At 37.0% G+C, this 19,366-nt stretch overlaps 2 protein-coding genes across 2 annotated transcripts in view; both read left to right on the forward strand.

Annotated features, from left to right (window-relative positions):
* The window catches only part of LOC127794502 (protein LSD1-like), a 33,273-nt gene extending 16,883 nt beyond the window's left edge, over positions 1–16,390 (forward strand). Inside the window, exons 2-7 of the mRNA XM_052325655.1 lie at positions 1,084–1,197; positions 2,501–2,611; positions 4,003–4,109; positions 15,680–15,739; positions 15,839–15,910; positions 16,034–16,390. Of these exons, the coding sequence (XP_052181615.1) occupies positions 1,086–1,197; positions 2,501–2,611; positions 4,003–4,109; positions 15,680–15,739; positions 15,839–15,910; positions 16,034–16,075 (504 nt within the window). The 5' untranslated portion in view covers positions 1,084–1,085 and the 3' untranslated portion in view covers positions 16,076–16,390. The remainder of the gene's footprint in view (positions 1–1,083; positions 1,198–2,500; positions 2,612–4,002; positions 4,110–15,679; positions 15,740–15,838; positions 15,911–16,033) is intronic.
* A 1,347-nt stretch (positions 16,391–17,737) lies between these two features.
* On the forward strand, positions 17,738–19,362 carry LOC127795373 (CASP-like protein 1B1). Its single transcript, XM_052327016.1, has 3 exons — positions 17,738–18,020; positions 18,142–18,265; positions 18,854–19,362. The coding sequence occupies exons 1-3, from the start codon at positions 17,797–17,799 to the stop codon at positions 19,100–19,102; spliced, it is 597 nt and encodes a 198-aa protein (XP_052182976.1). The 5' UTR covers positions 17,738–17,796; the 3' UTR covers positions 19,103–19,362.
* Positions 19,363–19,366: the final 4 nt, after the last annotated feature.

The raw sequence follows: 19,366 nt of genomic DNA on the forward strand, positions 1-19,366 counted from the left end.
AGGATTAGTAAGTGAACTATTAGGAAAAAATGTTAAGGCTATCCTAAAGTGTGATGGCCAAAGTGCTATACACTTGGCTAAGAATCAAGCTCACCATAAGAGAACTAAACATATTGATGTAAAGTATCATTTTATTAGAGAAGTACTTGAAGGAAAGGAAATAGATCTGATTAAAGTTGCAGGTGAAGAAAATGCCGCTGATATGTTCACTAAGGCAGTTCCTATATCTAAATTGCACTATTGTTTAAGGCTTTTACAGGTTTGTGTTTGTGAATGATTAGTCTACTTTGCAGGTCCTAAAGAAGAGCAGTTAATGGAATCGGTTTCAGGCAAATACTCATGCAAAATGGTGGAGATTTGTTGAGTTTTGCATCAAGTATATTCTAGAAGGCTTAGAAAAAATCAGGGAATTCAAGAGTGATTCAAGTGACAATATTAGTTAGATTGTTCCTAACGATAACGGTCATATGAGGGCATTTTAGACATTGTGTAAGTCTTATGTTGTATCCTTGTATTGTCCACCCTAATTGTCTATAAATAGAAGGCAAGGGGCAATCGTTTGAGCATCATTCATGATTGCGTACGAGTGCAAGTGATTGAGAGAAAAGTCTAGAGAGAAATATAGCCTTTGTAATCTTGGTTTTCATTATGTACTCGTGAGGGACTCTTGTGTACTGATTCTTTGAAGATTTCTAGTGAATTGCTCTCGGGATCTAAGGCTGGATGTAGGATTGTGATCTGCAATCTGAACCTGGATGAATCATTGTGTTCATCGTGTGGTTTGCCATATTTTCAATTCTGTTTTGTTTCTGATTTACTGTTTCTGTTGTTGGGGTTGTATCGTGTGTGTGTGACTGTTATTGGCCAAGATTGAGTGTTCCTAGTGCTCCTAATTTTAATAGGTACCACTATTACTTTGATTGGAATTTTGATTGGTTTGGATCAAACAGGGGAACTTTTCAACTATCTTGGGTGTATTTAATAGTTCACAGCTATTTCTTTTGTGAGGATTCTTATCTTTCTTCAAGATCTTCAGTATGATTACAGAGTTTGTGGCATTCCATGATTTTTTTTACATTACAGATATGCAGAACCAACTAGTGTGCAGTGGGTGTAGGAACATTCTTCTTTATCCTAGAAGTGCTACAAGTGTCTGCTGTGCATTGTGTAATGCAATAACTCCAGTCCCCCCTCCTGGTATCTTCTATCACTATTTGCTTTAAATTTATTTGAATATCTGAGAGCATCTGATTGTGCATTTAATTCACTTCTCACAAGGTCCCTTTTACTGTGTGAATGTGATTCACACTTCTTACTAGGCCTGTTTTACTGTTTCCTACAGATTATTGCATGTAGTAAAATGGGTCAAAAAATTGATAAAGGTATGTAAACACAAGTAGTGTTGCCAGTGCATCCAGTTAACATAATAAGCTACAAATATGAATCTACAGACTATTTTGGTAATCCTACATTGTTGGCAATGTACAAGTTTTTTGTGGGTTACAATGATTTTCCATAGTATGGAAGATTTTTTAGCAACTTATCTTTTATTTCGGTTATTAACTTCTATAATAAGAAAAATTAGTTCTTTCTATTTTATTGTAGAACATTGTGTATGGCTTCTAAATATCTGGCAGAAGCATTTTTAATGTCCTTGCTAATGTTTAATGCTTATTAAACCGCCAGCTATGAAATACAGAGAAACTGGAGAAAAGAAGTCAATTCAAATTTCACTTTGGCATTGCAAAAAACCTTATTTGGTTTAACCAAATATTTAGTTACAAATTGGACAAATATGTTTGGACTTTGGAAAACCTATTCTTTGCTGCTGCAAAAATCAATTGATTTTGAACAATAATTTGGCACTTGCAACATATGATACACCTTTAATTAGTTGCCATGCATATATTTCCCCACTCCAGTATGTATATATTCTATCATATTGATTTATTCAACCAAGACATCAACATAGTGAGGGGATTGATTAATATGATCACAGTGATTGACATGGTCAAGGAATGCTAGAGTATCAGTAAATGATATAAACAAGAAACATCTTCAAAACTTACATCGATGTTTTTGGAGACAGTCATGATGGATGTAATGTGGATATTCCAATAAACCATTACATTGGCAGGTACGTTCTAAATTTGATAATGTGCTGGGAGGGGCACTGCATGGTGCAATGGCCATATCTCTTGACTGTCAGGCATCAAAACATGTATCTGAGTTTGAGTTATAGATTGCCCCCATAAAAATGCACAAACATTGTCATACAAAGATAGCCTTATCTGGATCATGTGAAATTACTGTAATGAAGGAAAAAAGTAACATGTTTCTTATTAATATTTGCTTGAGGGCTTCCATCATTTGGTGGCATTTTATGGCTCAGATTGGACATCCATGGAATCAGATGGAGTTGCCATTCTGACTAGGTTAGACATTCTTGGAATTGGATATACTTTTGGACTTAACATATAATCTATTTTGAAACATGCAGGAATGGAAATGGCGCAGCTTATATGTGGAGGTTGTCGTACATTGCTTATGTATACGCGTGGGGCTACAAGTGTGAGATGCTCCTGTTGCCAAACAGTGAACCTTGCTCCAGGTACCACTGTCTGAAGGCTTGTTTTCATGTAGTGATTGATCCACTCTGGAATTTGTAACATCAACACTCAGATTTGCAACCCCCAATCTGATATTTGTTTCTCCCCCCACTGAATTTCTTCTGAAAATATCATTCATTCCGTCTATAGACTACAGTTTGTTTCATCTGACATATTGCATAGTTCAAAGAAAAATGGGAAAGGCCTGTTCAAGAATTTCTCTCTTTGTTTGTTCTTTTTCCTTTTTTGTCCAAGTCCTTTGCTTTCTGTTCATGTGAACTTGCATATGTATCTTGCTTACATCCTAATTAGAAATCATTTCCATAGATATGCATAAAATGTTTTTGGATCTGTCCCATCTCTGTAGACCATGTTATGCATGTGGTAATCTGAATCTTCAACACATTCATTTCAGATCTGTTCTGTCTGTGTAGTCTACATAAGATATGAAAATATCAGGTTGCTTTTCGACAGAGGAATTTCAAATGCTGTCATTTGAAATTTGTAATTTCAAATGCTTTCATTTCAAATTCTTTCATTTGAAATAATTTATCCTTCTATTTCTTGGACCTAAATCCAAATGCTTCCAACAATAATGTATCCAAACTATTCGGAATTTCAAATTCCAAATGACGAATGATATTTGACCCTATCCAAATGCACAATCAAAGTAGTCATCCATCCCTTTTCTCATAAACAGGATCTGATCTACTTTACTGCTGTCAAGTTTGTGATGGGTCACTGTAAACAACTCATAAATAGCTTTCTCCCGCAAACATGTTTAGAGGCACCAAAACCCATGCACACCAAGTACCCATGGAAGAGTATCTTTGACCTGGAAGTTTTTATTTACACCAAACTAGGAGAATGCAGAAAACACTTGCAAAGAAACGGTGGGAAAAAAGTTAATAACCTATTTTCTCTTATGTCCTTTTTTTTCCTATTACCAAGTAGTGTTTATTGTACCTTTTTGGAGTTTGAATGCATATAAAAGCTAAAATACTTTGTGTTCAACAATTTTTAAACTGCGAGATATTATGTGAAATTGAATAAGTAAACTACTTAGAGTGGTAACATTTACCACTCTGGTCTTTTAAGTGTTTTTTAAGTTGATGTACCCTTAGTTGTTTCTTCATTGTGCAATTGTGTTTTTTGGTTCTTAGGTGTTTAGGTATGGTAAATATATAGGCTTTTTCCCCCCTATCCCTGTCATTATTTTTTATGCTAGGCAAATGGCATATTGCTTGTATGGTTTTGTTAGTTCATTGGGTATTTGGGTGTATTTATTGAAATATCAGCCTTTAATTATACCACATTATTTTGTCCTTTTTGAAGTTCTTTGACCAAATATTCCTGTCTAAATTTTGGTTTTTTGTTGTTCTTGTAAAAGCAGATCAGTTCGGTCGTGTCAATTGTGGGAATTGTCATACTATGCTGATGTACCCATATGGAGCTCCATCAGTCAAATGTGCAATTTGTCACTACATTACACCTGTTAATGTGAGTGATCATCTCATTTACTGATCTTAGATGTATTTATTTTTTGGAAACTTATATTTCAGCATTTGATATTTGTTTAGTTTTGTCTTTAGCTTTTAAGTTGCTGCGCAGATTCTATTTATGACCTAGTGATATTTCTTTGTTTGGAATTGGATGAGGAAGGTTTTGTAATTTAATAATTCCCTAGGACTTCGACTCAGCTTGACTCCTTAATTCAGTTACTGAGGGTTGGATTAGGCGCTCTTCTTTTTATTATTAACTAATCTCTTCAATGTTCGATTATACTCATATTAGAACTTTTCTGTGAATGCTGTTCTGATCTTAGTGGTCTTATTCTGTCTCCCATGCTAGGAAGCATTACTCCTTTTTTCATTCCAATTTCAACGATTGATTGGTCTGTGTGCCTCTCTTATGACAGAGTGAGGCATTGTGCGGCACTTGTGTGCTCACTCTAGATCTGTCTCGCAGAGTTGCTGGTGTGCTTTAGAGAGGGAGAGGGGGGTGTGCGACACAGGTGTGCTTCAGAGTTCAGGAGGGGAGGGGGGGTTGTGCAGCGCTGCCAGCTGGTGTGCTTCAGAGTTCGGGGGGGGGGGGGGGTGCGCTTTAGGGTTTGGAGTCTTTGGATTTGGACGAATGGACGGTCCTATCCTATTAAATTCTATTTTATTTGAACAAAAACAACCTGAGGTTGAAAAAGATGTGCTTGGGTACTTGTAAATGTTATACCCGAGAGCTTAGAAAGAGTAAGGAGGAAACTTGAAGAAAAGGAAGACTGTTTTCCTTGATCTCAAGTGGGGTATTTATACATGAGTACATCTTATACATGAGTACATCTAATTTCTTCCTAAAATATAGGAATACGTGATAAATGAAATCAAACAACTTTGAACTTGATTTTTTCTGATAGAATTATCCATGTAATCTCCTTCTTTCTTGGTGCTTTATCTTCTCATCTCTTATATCTTTTAACTTGAAACTTTATTCTCAACAACTTGATCTCAAACCAAGCTTTATCTTCTCATCTCTTATCTCTTTTAACTTTGAAATACCCTAACAACCCTACCTCTTAATTTTCGACCATCAAGGACTCATTTTTCCCGATTTTTCCAACACTCTCCCTCAACCTAGTGAATAGATATCAATCATTCCCAACTTGCCAACTAAGAACTCAAACGCTTGTTTGGATAGGGTTTTGGTAAGAATGTTAGCTTCTTGATCTTTTGTAGAGACATTGGGTAGGTTAAGCACCCCTGAGTCCATCTCATGTTTGATAAAATGTCTGTCAATACACACATGCTTTATCTGGTCATGTTGTATAGGGTAGTGAAACTATGTTTATTGCTAATTTGCTGTCATTGTATAGCTTCATAGGATCTGTTCTAGGTATATTTAGATCCCTTAGAAATCTCTCAATCCAAATGAGCTCACACAAACCTTGAGCAATTGCTCAATATTTTGCTTCTGGCCACTACAGACTGCTTCTTGCTCCTTCATGTCACAAGATTCCCCCATCACCTGGTGCAATAATCAGTTGTAAATTTGCTATCTTTCATTGACCTAGCCCAATATGCATCTACATACCCTTCTATATCTCGATTGTCACTCTTTTTAAACAAAATTCCTTGCCTGGAGTTACTTTGAGATACTTTAAAAATTAAAACATCATTAGTTGCTTCTAGATGTTGCTTTGTAGGTGCATGCATAAATTGGCTAATCACACTAACACTAAAAGCAATATTAGGCCTTGTGAGAGATAAATATATTAGCTTACCGACCAACCGTTGGTACTATTCATGGTTTACTGGTGAATCATTCTCAGTGTCCTGCCTCCAATTTGTCTCCAAAGGAGTGCTGGCTGGTTTGCATCCAATTTCCCCTGTTTCTTTTAGAAAATCTAGGACATACTTCATTTGAGTAACAAATATTCCATGTTTCCTTCGAGTTATTTCCATATCAAGAAAATATTGAAGAGTACCAAGATCTTTAACCTGAAATTCATTTTTCAAATGAGCCTTTAATGTTGTAATTTCTTGATGATCATCAGGTGTAATTACAATGTCATCCATGTATACAATTAGGATAGTTCTTTTCCCATTTGCTGATTGTTTTTTGAACAATGTGTGATTAGTTTGTCCTTGAATATATCCAAAGCCCTTTAATGCAACACTGAATCTTGTAAACCATGCTCTAGGAGATTGTTTTAATCCATAGAGTGATGTCTTAAGTTTGCATACTTTGTTATCACCTTCTTCAAATCCAGGGGGCATTCTCATAAACACTCCTTCCTCTGGGTTACCATTTAGAAATGCATTCTTGATGTCCATTTGATAAAGTTCCCAATCCATATTAACTGCAAGAGATAAAAGTACCTTAATTGAATTCATCTTGGCTACCAGTGCGAACGTTTCTTCATAATCAATCCCCATATGTTTGGGTGTGTCCCTGAGCCATCAATCTTGCTTTATATCTCTTAATCTCCCCATCAAGCTTGAACATTATAGAGAATATCCATTTACAGCCCACAATTTTCTTCCCTTAGGGAAAATCAACCACTTTCCATGTTTTATTTTCCAAAAGTGCTCTCATCTCTTCATCCACAACAACTTTCCACTTGGGATCTTGTAGGGCTTCTTGAATATCATAAAGAATCTCCACACTATCCATACTTGCAAGAGATATTGATTAGACAATTTAGTCAAATTATGTGATATAGGATATTGAGTGCATGACCTTACTCCTTTCTTGAGAGCAATTGGGAGGTTTAAGTCTTCAACCATCATATACTTGTTTGTGGGTTTTGGACTATGCCTTGGTTCAAATGGCTGTATAGCTTGGGGATCTTTTGGTCTCCTCGAATAACCTTGGTTGGTTTATCAGTACCAAGTTCTCCCCCTTTAGTCAATTTCTGATCATGTGTTGAAACTTCAGAAGTTGAGCTATGGGAAGGTGAAGGTGAACTTTGAGGAGGAGGAGAATTTTGGCATAGAAAAGAGTGAGATGGGAGCAAGATGGGTAGAGATATAGAAGGATTCCAATAGTTATCTTTACTTACCTTCTCCCTTTGAAGAGAACTATGGAGAAAAAAGGTTTGGTTTTTTCTAAAGGTAACATCATATGTAACATAGAATTTGTTTTAAGGAAGGGTTATAGCATTTGTACCCTTTGGTAGTTGGTGAATATCCCACGCACATTTAATGGGTCTAGGATCAAATTTGCCCTTCTGAGGCTGCTGGTTATGAACATAGATAGTACATCAAAAAATTCATGGTGATAATGAGTTATGCAACCGGATGTGAGGGAAGGTATAAAGTAGGCAGTTTTGAGGGTAATCGGTTGATAAGATAGGCCATGATTAGAACTGCTTCCCCCCAAAAGAAATTAGGTACATGGCTAGCAAACATAAGGGATTGGACTACTTCTAGTAGGTGTCTATTCTTTCTTTCAGCCACACCGTTTTGTTGGGGTGTGTAAGGGCAAGAGGTTTGATGAAATATACCTTGATCAATAAGGTATTGGTTTAAGTCATTTATAAAATATTCTCTCACATTGTTAGTGCACAGGATTTGGATGTTGACTTAAAGGACATTGATAACATGTTTGTGGAACTGGTTGACATGGTGCTAGCCTTAGGTTTTTCTTTCATAAGGTACACCCAACATATACGAGTGTAGTCATCAATAAAAGTAATAAACTATTTAAAGCCCGTTAGGGAAGAAGAAAGAGAAGGACTCCAAATGTCACTATATATGAGATGAAATGGTTTTGACATGTAATATGGATGAGAAGGATAAGTGCTTTTGGTTTGTTCAGCATAGATACAATGTTCACATTGAAATAGAGAAGAATCTTTATTGTTAAACAACTTTGGATACAACGATTTAAGGTAAACAAAACTAGGATGGCCAAGGCATTTATGCCAAAACATTATTTGTAAATGAGAAGAAACCAAGGAAGTATTTTCAAGTAATGGAATAGAGGTAGAACTAGCACCGTTGAGAATGTAGAGACCATTTTTCTCCCTAGCACTACCAATCGTTCGTCCCGAAAACTGGTCTTGAAACACACAAAAAGAAGGAAAGAAGATTACTACACAATTATGGTCTCTTGAGAGCTTACTAATAGACACAAGGTTGCAGTTCAATTTTGGAACATAAAGGACAAAATTTAATCTTAAGCTAGATACATCAATAGAACCTTGACCCACTGCTTTTGAAATTGTGCCATCTGCCATTGGGGGATTTCACTATCAACATCACATTTTTCATAGGTTAAAAAATTAGTTTGGTTTCTTCTAGTCATATGATCTAATGCACCAGTATCAATAATCCACCCTTCATCAATATAGCCATTTGTAAGACAAAATTCTGGTGTTACCTTTATGAGCAACAGTTGTCATGGAGGATGCAGCATTTGCTTCTTTAAGCAGTTGTTGATTGTTCAATAGTGTCTGTAAAAATTTTATCTGTTCAACAAATAATTTTAGATTACTAGATTTCTTTGTCATTGGTTGATTCGGTGGTAAGGGCGCGATTGGGCTCACGATTTGTCTCCCGTTGGTTATGTGATTTTTAGTCAATTGGTTTGCCATGTAATTTCCAACATGTCTCCTTTGTATGGTTGGCTTATTACAATGACTGCACCATAGTTGTTCCTTTCGAGCTTTTTGATTGCGTTGATGTGATATTGGTGGCCTATTCTAATGGGTTGTCAAGGCAGATAAAGAGGAGTCCAATTCAATAGAGGAGCTGGTAAGCATCACTCTTCTTCGACTCTCTTCTCTTCTAACCTCTGCAAAGACTTCACGAATACAAGTAAATGGCTTAGTACTTAATAACCTGCCACGTACCTTGTCCAAGTCCTTGTTTAATCCGAGAAGGAATTCAAAAATCCGCTCTTTTTCAAGCAGTTGTTTGAACTTGACACCATCTTTAGGACAGTTCCAATCCATATTGTAAAACAAGTCCATCTCTTGCCATAATTCAGTCGAAGAATTATAGTATTTAGTGACTGATTTGTGCCTTGTCAGGTATCTCGAATTTTGTATCACTTCAAAACATTGTGAAGTGTTTTTCAAGTCGAAATAGATCTCTTGGACAACCTCCCATATGTCTTTGGCTGTTTTGTAAAATAAGTAGGTTCTCCCAATCTTAGATTCCATGGAGTTGATCAACCATGCCATCAAAATGGAATTTTCAGCATCCCAAGCCTCATAGGTTGGAGCTGTTGAGGCAAGCTTTGGAATGGCACTAGTGACATACCCGACCTTGCCTTTCCCTTTGAGCACAAGGAAAATGGACCGAAACCATTATCTGAAATTGGTTCCATTTAACTTGTGTTGAGTGATTTGGAGAAAATGATTATCAAGAGAGGAGGACTGGACAGAGTTTAGAATGGATGAAGGGTTTTCATCGTGAGATGTGGATGAAGAGGAGTTGGTCGCAACCGAACTGGTCGTAGCCATTGCTTGCTCTGATGCCATGAACAAAAACAACCTGAGGTTGAAAAAGATGTGCTTGGGTGCCTATAAATGTTATACCCGAGAGCTTAGAAAGAGTAAGGAAGAAACTTAAAGAAAAGGATGTGCTTAGGTGCCTATAAATGTTATACCCGAGAGCTTAGAAAGAGTAAGGAAGAAACTTGAAGAAAAGGAGGAGCTTAGAAAGAGTAAGGAAGAAACTTGAAGAAAAGGAGGACTGTTTTCCTGCCATTCCTTGATCTCAAGTGGGGTATTTATACATGAGTACATCTAATTTCCTCCTAAAATATAGGAATACATGATAAATGAAATCAAATAACTTTGAACTTGATTTTTTCTGATAGAATTATCTGTGTAATCTCGTTCTTTCTTGGTGCTTTATCTTCTCATCTCTTATCTCTTTTAACTTAAAATTTTATCCTCAACAACCTGATCTCAAACCAAGCTTTATCTTCTCATCTCGTATCTCTTTTAACTTGAAACTTTATCCTCAACAACCTGATCTCAAACCAAGCTTTATCTTCTCATCTTTGTATCTTTTTTAACTTTAACCCTAACAAGCCTACCTCTTAATTTCTGGCCATCAAGGACTCATTTTCTCGATTTTTCTAACAATATTATATATATTATGGTAAATGATGAATTGGTGCTCCTAAGTTGTGTGTGTGTGTATGTGTGTGTGTGTATATATATATATATATACATGTTCCCAGGGTATACTAGTAATAGATAATAGATGCGTTCCTTTTATTTGTATCTGTTGTAGTTTGGATTGAACCAATTGTACTTAGAAATGGATGGCAGTTGTACCTAGAAGGTAGCAACCTTCAGTTATACTTGATTTGAATATTTGGCAGCTCTATTGTCGCAAAATCACTGCTATCTGGATCAATATATAAGACTGATCTAGCATAACTCATAGCCATGAATAAATACATTTGAAATATTTATGATTTCTCTCTTCCAAATTCTCTCCATCTCTCTCTCAATCTTTCCTTCCCTCACTTCCTGTACTTCTGATTCTCCCTACACTTCTACCAAATTTCCCCCATCATTCTTTTAATTTCCAATCCAAACCCTAAGCTAACCCTAGATACATGACAATTAGTATTAAAGCCAACGATTCTCGGTTGTGATTCCGTCAAATCCTATTAACTGATCCAACAAAGCAGAGTTTGGCAATTTCGGAAGCAAAGCAAAGGCTGACAAATTCCGACGATATAGGCTGTGATTGTTGGCGATCTAGGAGCGAAGCAACATCCGACCGAATCTTTGGAAGTTGTGACTGACAAAGCGGGTTCATAATGGTCGATCGCCGGCAACTACAGTGGACCTAGGCCACTTAGTCAAGAGAATTTAAAGGAAGTTACAAGATTGAGGCAGTGGGACTTAAGGCGATCCTATCAATTCCGATTGGATGAAGTCACAAAGCAAATCCAGGAAAATTGTGGCAGTTGTTCCCTAGCGGCTAGATCCAAGTCACTACATGTGATAAAGGTGAGCAGCCCAGGCAATTCCAGTGGTCTGGTGAATTCAACAGAATCGAAAGTTCTAACAATTGACCGAGCCAACTTCTAGAAATGATTTAGGTAGAGCGCTTGAATTTCAAAGCAACTTGAAGTAGTAGAGATTCGAAATTTGATTTGCATACAGGAGACAAGGGATTCTTGAAATTCGATTCCGATGCATGGAGGGTGATTGACGACTGGTATTTGAGGCCAAAAGGGGAAGGCAAAGCAGACCAGGAGATTTCTGGCCGTAGGTTCCACTACGATCGCAATCAGATAGTTGTTCTAGGGCTGTAAGTTCAGAAATTCAATGGTGTTCCTATCCGATTTTGAAGAAATCAAAACCTGATTCCAAGGAGAGAAAATCGATCATTGGAAGCCAATTTCGACGGTGATTCTTGGCCATGTATAGGCGATCATTTCTGATATGTTCCCAAAGGTTTCAAAGGCTGTTTGATCAGCTACAACGGAACCCACGAACTTCAGCTGCTGTAGGAGATTCAGGAAGGCGACCTCAACCATTATCGAAACGAATTGAGATTCAGGAGATTCCAATTAGAAGTTTGACTATTCACAACAATGAAGCAGTGAATAGAATTCCACAAGCGATGATTCCCATCGAATTCTAGGCTATGAGTAAAAGGAAACAAGAGGTTTTAGGCTTTGAAATTTAGTTAGCTTTGTTCGAAGTGGAAAGGCGAAGTAGAACGGGTGGTCTTCGACTATTGAATTGCATTTGAGGTGAGTATAGGAGACTTTTGCAGTAGGTGAGCCGAGAGGTGGAATCAGATCTATTACCTAGTGGCTCATTTTGCTGGGGAATTGAAGATCGTTGATTGTTGTGAGGCGATCGGTTATCCTACGTGACTGCGATGAAGCGGAAGAGAAGGTTGATTCGTAGCTGTTTTCTGAGGCTGTTGTAGTGTGTGTTTGGTAAGACGAAGCAAAGCATTCCAACGAGTTCGATTGGTCTCGACTGTTGAAATTGAGATCGATCATAACCGAAGGAGATAAGTGACCCTCGGCTAGGAAGTTGCAGTTGGTTTTGACGGTGATTTTAGACACTTTTACAGTTGATCAAGGAAAGTGAATTCAATTCAGCTAACTTTCGACAATTCATAGCTGGATTCTAAAATTTGAGCAGCTGATTCACAGTCACTACGGGAATTAGTGAAGCTAATCCAGAGGTGAATCAGGTGCTGAGATAGATCAGTCACAAGAAGCAGAGCCGATTGGGTCATAGGAGGTTTTGGATTCACCATGTTTAGAGCTCACGCTCCTTGGTCTTCGACCTGTCCTGCTCGTGAGATTTTTGTGATGGCTAACAACGCATGTGTAAAATAGTTGGAGACTCAATTGCAACAGAAGAATGTTGCAGTTTCGGTGGGTTGCAATAGAAATCACAAGGAGTTTAGCTGGAATTAGGAGACATGGGAAAAGAGGCTTGATAATAAGTTTAGTCAAATGTGGAGGAAATAGGTCGTGCGATACGTGAGGAGATGCAAGAGTTTTTCATATTACTGTATAAGGAGTATCAATTCAGTATCCCAACTGAATTCTTCTATAAGTCAGGAGGAGATATTGCTACAGATGATATTCTCGAAAGTCTAGAACAAGAGATAATTGATGTAGTCCATCAAGCGACAGGAATGAACGGAGATAATAAAGACGTTATGGAGTTTGGGATAAACATATCGGGGTCTTTGGGATCTGAAATTCATCCAGTTTTTCTCAAAGAGATACAAGCTCAATCCATTTCTTAAAATAGTAGTGTTGAGATGAATTCTGTTGCAGTGATTGAGAAGTTAGAAGAAGGAATAATACGTCAAGATGTATCTACTGAAAGGTTGCAAGAGGAAAATGGGAGAGTATTTGATGAAGTGACAGAGGAAGCCAAGGCCAACAAGTTACCCCTAGTAACTAATGCATGGATTGTAGGATTGGATGGTGTCTTGGATCGGAATTTTGTGAAAAATGGAATTGGTCTTGGAGTTCTTACGAATACTATTCCATTGCCTTTGATTCTGGATAATGCTGAGGATTCCTTGGCTTTGGTTAAAAAAGGCAACTAGAAAGTGAAGACAGCACTAGCTAGAGGAAATCTCACTGATCCTAAATAGGGTGACAAGGTTGCTGTCATTTCAAAAGATGCAAGCTAGATTTCAGAAGGTGCAGCCCAGCTTTTGATGTTGATTTTAATGAAGGCAATTGATGCCGATGTCTCAAGAGATGTTCTTAAATTGGAGACCAATCTTGATTGAACAGTTATTGCAGGAGGTGGATATATTGGGCTTGAACTCAATAAGCTTTCTTCTATTGAAGTTCTAGGTCAGCTTATGCTTGGGATTGATCTTGAGAACCTAAGAATGAAGAAGAGGCCTAGAAAGAGAAAGTAAGAGGGAGGAATAAACGGATAGAGAAAGATGGTATTGGATAAGAGCAGTGGCCAATTATTGTAAGTTCTTAGGGACAAGAACTCTCTCAATAAGGGAGGAATTGTCATGTTCCCAAGGGTATAGTAGTAATAGATAATAAATGTATTCCTTTTGTTTGTATCTGTTGTAGCTTGTGTTGAACCAGTTGTACTTAGAAGTAGATGGCAGTTGTAACTAGAAGGCAGTGGCCTTCAAGTATACTTGGTTTGAATATTTGGCAACCCTATTGGTGCCAAATCACTGCTATCTGGATCAATATATAAGACTGATCCAGCATAATTCATAGGCAAGAATGAATACATTTGAAATATTTCTGATTTCTCTCTTCCAAATTCTCTCCATCTCTCTCGATCTTTCCCTCCCTCACTTCTTGTTCTTTTGATTCTCCCTATATTTCTGCCAAATTTCCCCCCTCATTCTTTCAATTTCCAATCCAAACTCTAGGCGAAACCCTAGGTACGTGACAATATATTAGTTATTGAACAATCCTACTAAGTTGTATGGATTGGACCATTTGGTTGTTATATTATGTGTGTGTGTGTGTGTGTGTGTGTATTATGTTAAATGATGAATTAATATATATAATAGTTTTGAGTATATTAAATTTTATGTTAAATAATATATTTACAAAATTATAAATAAATTTATTAATGTATTTATAAATGAGCCTATTCACGAGCTACTAATCAAACTTGTTTGTGAGCTTTAATGAGTCAAGTTTTATTGAGTTCAAGTTCAACTCGTTTACAAATCGAGTTTCAAAATTAGGTTCAAGGTTGGCTTGTTTAACTTAACGAACGAACTCGAATGAGATTTTATTGAGCCAAATATTGAGCAACTCACAAATGACTCGGCTCATTTGTGACCCTATTTTCTGGAGTCAGCTTTTTTCACAACAAAAAGAAGGATTGTTCCTGTAACGTTGCTTGAATCAAGTCAATTCTTTGCTATGGATTTAGCAGTTCTTTTTTATCTCAGTAATTTGTATTTTTCCTCTGATTGGTGCCACTTCCAACTTCCTTTAATACATTCATTTGTAGTTTATATTTTCTTCTCACCGTACCTATCCATCCTAATGCCATCCTTTAAGTGGCCATCTGATTCCTAAACTGCTGAACAATCAAGTACTTACCACATGTTGAACTAGTGTTCTTAGAAGCCCTTATTTAGCTGCAATTTTTCTTCAAGATACCCTTCCCACTTTCTCTATTGCATCTAACCTACCTTTGTTCTCTGGCCTTGAGCTTCTCAATCTCCCCTCATGAATAATTGCTTTGCTGTGTGGATTATGTTCATTCTTTTAAAACAAGATTCACCCATCTTCATGCATCTAGCCCTGCTGATGTTGCAATTCCATATGCCTTTGGCCTACAGACGTAGTTAACCTAAAAATTGTATATTGTAAAGTATCTTCCAACTTAAAATTAACCCTGCTTTGTTATAATCAAAATAAATCACATATTGCCAGCTAGAAACATACTCCAGGACATAATCCTTAATGCACATTGTGAGTTGCAGGGGTATCATCAGAAGGCAAAGATGTTGTAGGGTGGTGAAGTAGCATTTCTGCTGGCAGAGGGGAGTTACATATAGTTGAATTATTGCTCCACTGGGACTGGGGTTTTACAATTGCAGGATGAAGATTTTGTTCAAGCTCATAGGAAGACATGAATCAAGCCTTGGGAATGACCAAATACCTTCTCTACGGGCTTATGAGCCCTGAAATACTTTATCCTAGAATTCTCAATTTCTTTTTTCTTTCCTGTTGAAGTGAAAACACTGTAAATTATAACAAATAACAAACCACATAATTTAATCATAATGATAATGATAATTAACGAAAACTAATAATTTGAATCCGTGCCATTATTTATTAACGACTAGAAGAGATGGGATGAACATATTTAATAACATTTGACACACACGGGTAAGAATTTGTTGTGTTTTCCTGTGAATATGTGCACCTAAGCATTATGAAAACTCGCATCATTAGTTATAGAAATCATTGCTGTGCAAGTGACATCATATTAGGTATTGCAGTAGTACAGTTTGTAGTTGAAAGAAGGTAGGGCAATTTTATCATTTTTAGTATTATTGAATAATGTTTTTTAGTCCAAATGCTGAGTGTCAATTGTCTTTTATGTCTCCCAGACGAGGGTTCCCATCCCTGTGCACAGGCCAAATGGGGCGACCGTGCCCTCCACTTCAACAGTAAGTGCTATGTTCTGCAGTTTTACCCTGTAACGTTGAATGGTTGTCTGTTTTTTGATGGGTTTTTAATTCTCTCAAATGCTGTTGAATCTGCTGCAGGCAATGCCTCATTCTCAGAGCCAAACTGTTGTTGTCGAGAATCCTATGTCGGTTGATGAAAGTGGCAAATTGGTAAGTTTTCTTGCAACCATCCCCATCCCTCCTTGCATCTAGCCCTTCTCCTCCACTCTGGCAGTTCCTTTTTCTGCAGAATCCAACGGCCGTCGGCTGATGATATAATTATGAAATTTGTAGGTGAGCAATGTTGTTGTTGGAGTGACTACAGAGAAGAAGTGATCCGACTAAGTTCACATTTGCCTTGTGGAATACCAATCCGTAGATATTAGTTCAAGATTATTGTGTCCTTCAGGAGTGAAAATGGATATGGAGATACATTGTGCATATAAGAGTGAAATTGGCATTACAACAATGCAGATAAGTGGGGGTCTTAAAGAAATCGAACTGATTGATTTGTATTGAGAGGACAAGAATGGGAAATAGATGACATTTGTGGCGTTTGTGTGATGTTATATCGGATAATTGTTTGCAGTATATGTGTTTCTAGTTGTACTCGTGAAGTCTTTGGCAATTAGATGATGATTTTGGAGATGACATTTGTTTCTGGACTTGAATGCATTAGATTTGCTGGATATGATACGAGGAGCTAGAGGTCTTTAAACTTGATTCATGAGATCTTATAAACAAAAAAATAAATGAATGTTTTCCAAAAAAAAAAAAAGTAAATAAGAAAAAAGCGTTGCAAAACCTTAAAGTGATAAGGGGGGCAACTAGGGGTTTAAAACTTTCATGTGGATGAGCCCACATCACTGGCTATTTTTGTATGTTTAGGTGGTGTGAGTTTATGTGAAATAATGATTGTAGATTCTCATTTTGTAGGGAGAGAGATTCAATTCAACAATAAATGAGTATTTTGTCAAATAACTAAATAACTTGATCTAACATGCAAGACATGTGATTTGTACTTATTTATATATTATTACAAATACTTTGTCTGTGACTGTGAGTGATAAATTTATCAAACACATCCACCATGAATATTAGTGCATCAAATCAAGGCAGCTTCTTGTAATTCAAAACCAAAACCATCACCATCAGATCATTTTGATTCTAAATATTGTCTTATCATCCTAAATGTAGTGATATCAAATTTAAGGACATCATTTTGTACGTTGCCACTCTCCTTTTTGCACTGTTTGGATGCTGCGAATCATTTGTTCGAGGATTTGCACAGCCGGTTGATGAAAGTGGTTAAGAATATCATGTTAAAGAGAGATGGGACACTTTGGCAAGTCTAAACAAACAAGAACTTGCCCTTGTCTTGCACGGTGACACAACCACCAAGACCAAAGTGAGAGTGACCCTTATCATCGTCTTCGTTACCTCTGCAAGTAATTCTGATTTAGATTATATTAATTAATTGTGCATTAATAACGTGGTTGACACTCTATTACAGTGACGCAAATGGAATAATTTTTTCCAAGTAGCTAAGACAAAATATGCGTTTATATAAGATAAAATAAAAATAAAGTAATATATATTAAGGTTAGAGTAACGTCAATGTCTATTAAATTAAGATGATTTATGATTTAAGAATATAAGAAAAAATTGATAAAAGCTCTTAAAGAGGCAAACTTGATGACATAGAATAAAATAAAAATTTGATAAAAAAAAATTATTAAATATGACCTGTGATATAATATTAGTCTCACAAAACATATCATAGTCATAGATAGAGATAGAGGAAAGTCAAAAATTTATATAGCAACCCCAACCAATAAAATTAAGAAAGGATCGATATTATTGTAACCACAAATGTTTATGTTGTGAAAAAATATAAACATAGTAGTTATGACTTTGGACTGTACAAAATATGTAGCTGAACCAAACCCATTTCTTTCTGCTATATGAACCAGTATATATATATATATATATATATATATATAACCAGCCCTCCCTCCCCACATTATCAACACAGCTCTCTCTCTCTCTCTCTCGGAATGGCCAGTGCAGAAGGAGCGGATGGAAGCAAGAAGGTGGAAGTAAAGAAGGCAAATGAGTGGCATATGGCAATCTTAAGGGCGGTAACATTCTTAGCCACGGCGTCGGCCACCATAGTAATGGGGCTCAACAAGCAAACCAAAACCCTGGTGGTTGCTACCATCGGAAGCACTCCCGTGCAGGCCACTCTCACCGCCAAGTTCCAGCACACTCCCGCATTCGTGTAAGCCATGCATCGCATACTAATATACACAGTTTTATTTTCTTAAGGCTTGCTGTGCTGCTTGTGTGTGTGTGTGTGTTTGTATTGTTCTTAGCATGCAACGTGGGGATTGTTGGTGCAGGTTCTTCGTCGCTGCAAACGCCATGGCCAGCCTGCATAGCTTGTTGATGCTGGCGGTGGAGTGTTTTGGAGGCAAGTTTGATCTCAAGGGCCTGCGCTTTGTGATGATCCCCATTTTAGACATGGTAATTAGTTTAAGTACATATATATATATATATGATGAATCAAAAGGCGGGTGGGCCTACCCATATTGCAAAAATGATCAATATGGTTGGTGCGTCCGAAGTTTTGACTGCGTCTTGATTATCCTTCATTTCGGTTAGAGGTGTATCAAAGTTGGTTTGTACAATTTTGTCTCTAAGGAGGGTTTTGTGGAGGAGAAATCACCTTGCCCATATATCTTTTAATTGACTCTTCCCAACTAGTGCATGACACTGTCATTTATTTAATGTGATCAAAGTTTTAGCTGTATTACATGACATCGTAATTTTTTATTTTTTTTCTTTTTGATAAATTTTAAATGAATGAGTTCTAATACAATATTTAATAGTAAAGTTATTCTTAAATATATTGTGCTTAATTTATAGATAATAAGTTCGAGTTATTTAAATATAAAATAATAATTTTCTATGCAAAATTGTAGATCGAAATGAAAAATAGAGTGATGAATTCACCCACTCCATCCGTTTTGTCCCAAATTGTTAGACAAGATTATATACTAATTTTTTGAACATATATACAAATTAACATGTTTGCTTCTTCTTGATGAATAGATGACGGTGGCACTGGTGTCTGGCGGGGCAAGCGCAGCGATTTTCATGGGGCAGCTGGGGAAGAACGGCAACAAGCACGCAAGGTGGAACAAGACCTGCGACAAGTTTCACACCTTCTGCGACCATGGCCAGGGCGCTTTCATCGCTTCCTCCGCTGGCCTCGTCCTCTTGATCATCATCACTATCATGTCCATTCTCAAACTCAGAAATTATTCAAGCTCCTTTATCATCCACTCTGCAGTGCCTTGATCCCATGCATGCAGTAGTTGGATCATCATCATCATCATCATCTTCAGTTCCTTCACTGGGTTGTTCGGTGTTTACTGTTTGCTGATTTCAGCAAGGAGATGACTTGCAGTGAATAAAAATGGTGTATTGGAGTGCAGATTGAATTGAAACATGGTTTAATTTTCTTTTCTTAAATTTGAATTATGGATTGTAAGGAACAATTATAACACCTATGTAAGTGGAAAAAATTGGGATTTTATGGGCATTATTTTTTATTGTAAGGCA

The sequence above is a fragment of the Diospyros lotus genome, chromosome 2, assembly GCF_014633365.1.
Source record: "Diospyros lotus cultivar Yz01 chromosome 2, ASM1463336v1, whole genome shotgun sequence".
NCBI lineage: Eukaryota > Viridiplantae > Streptophyta > Magnoliopsida > Ericales > Ebenaceae > Diospyros > Diospyros lotus.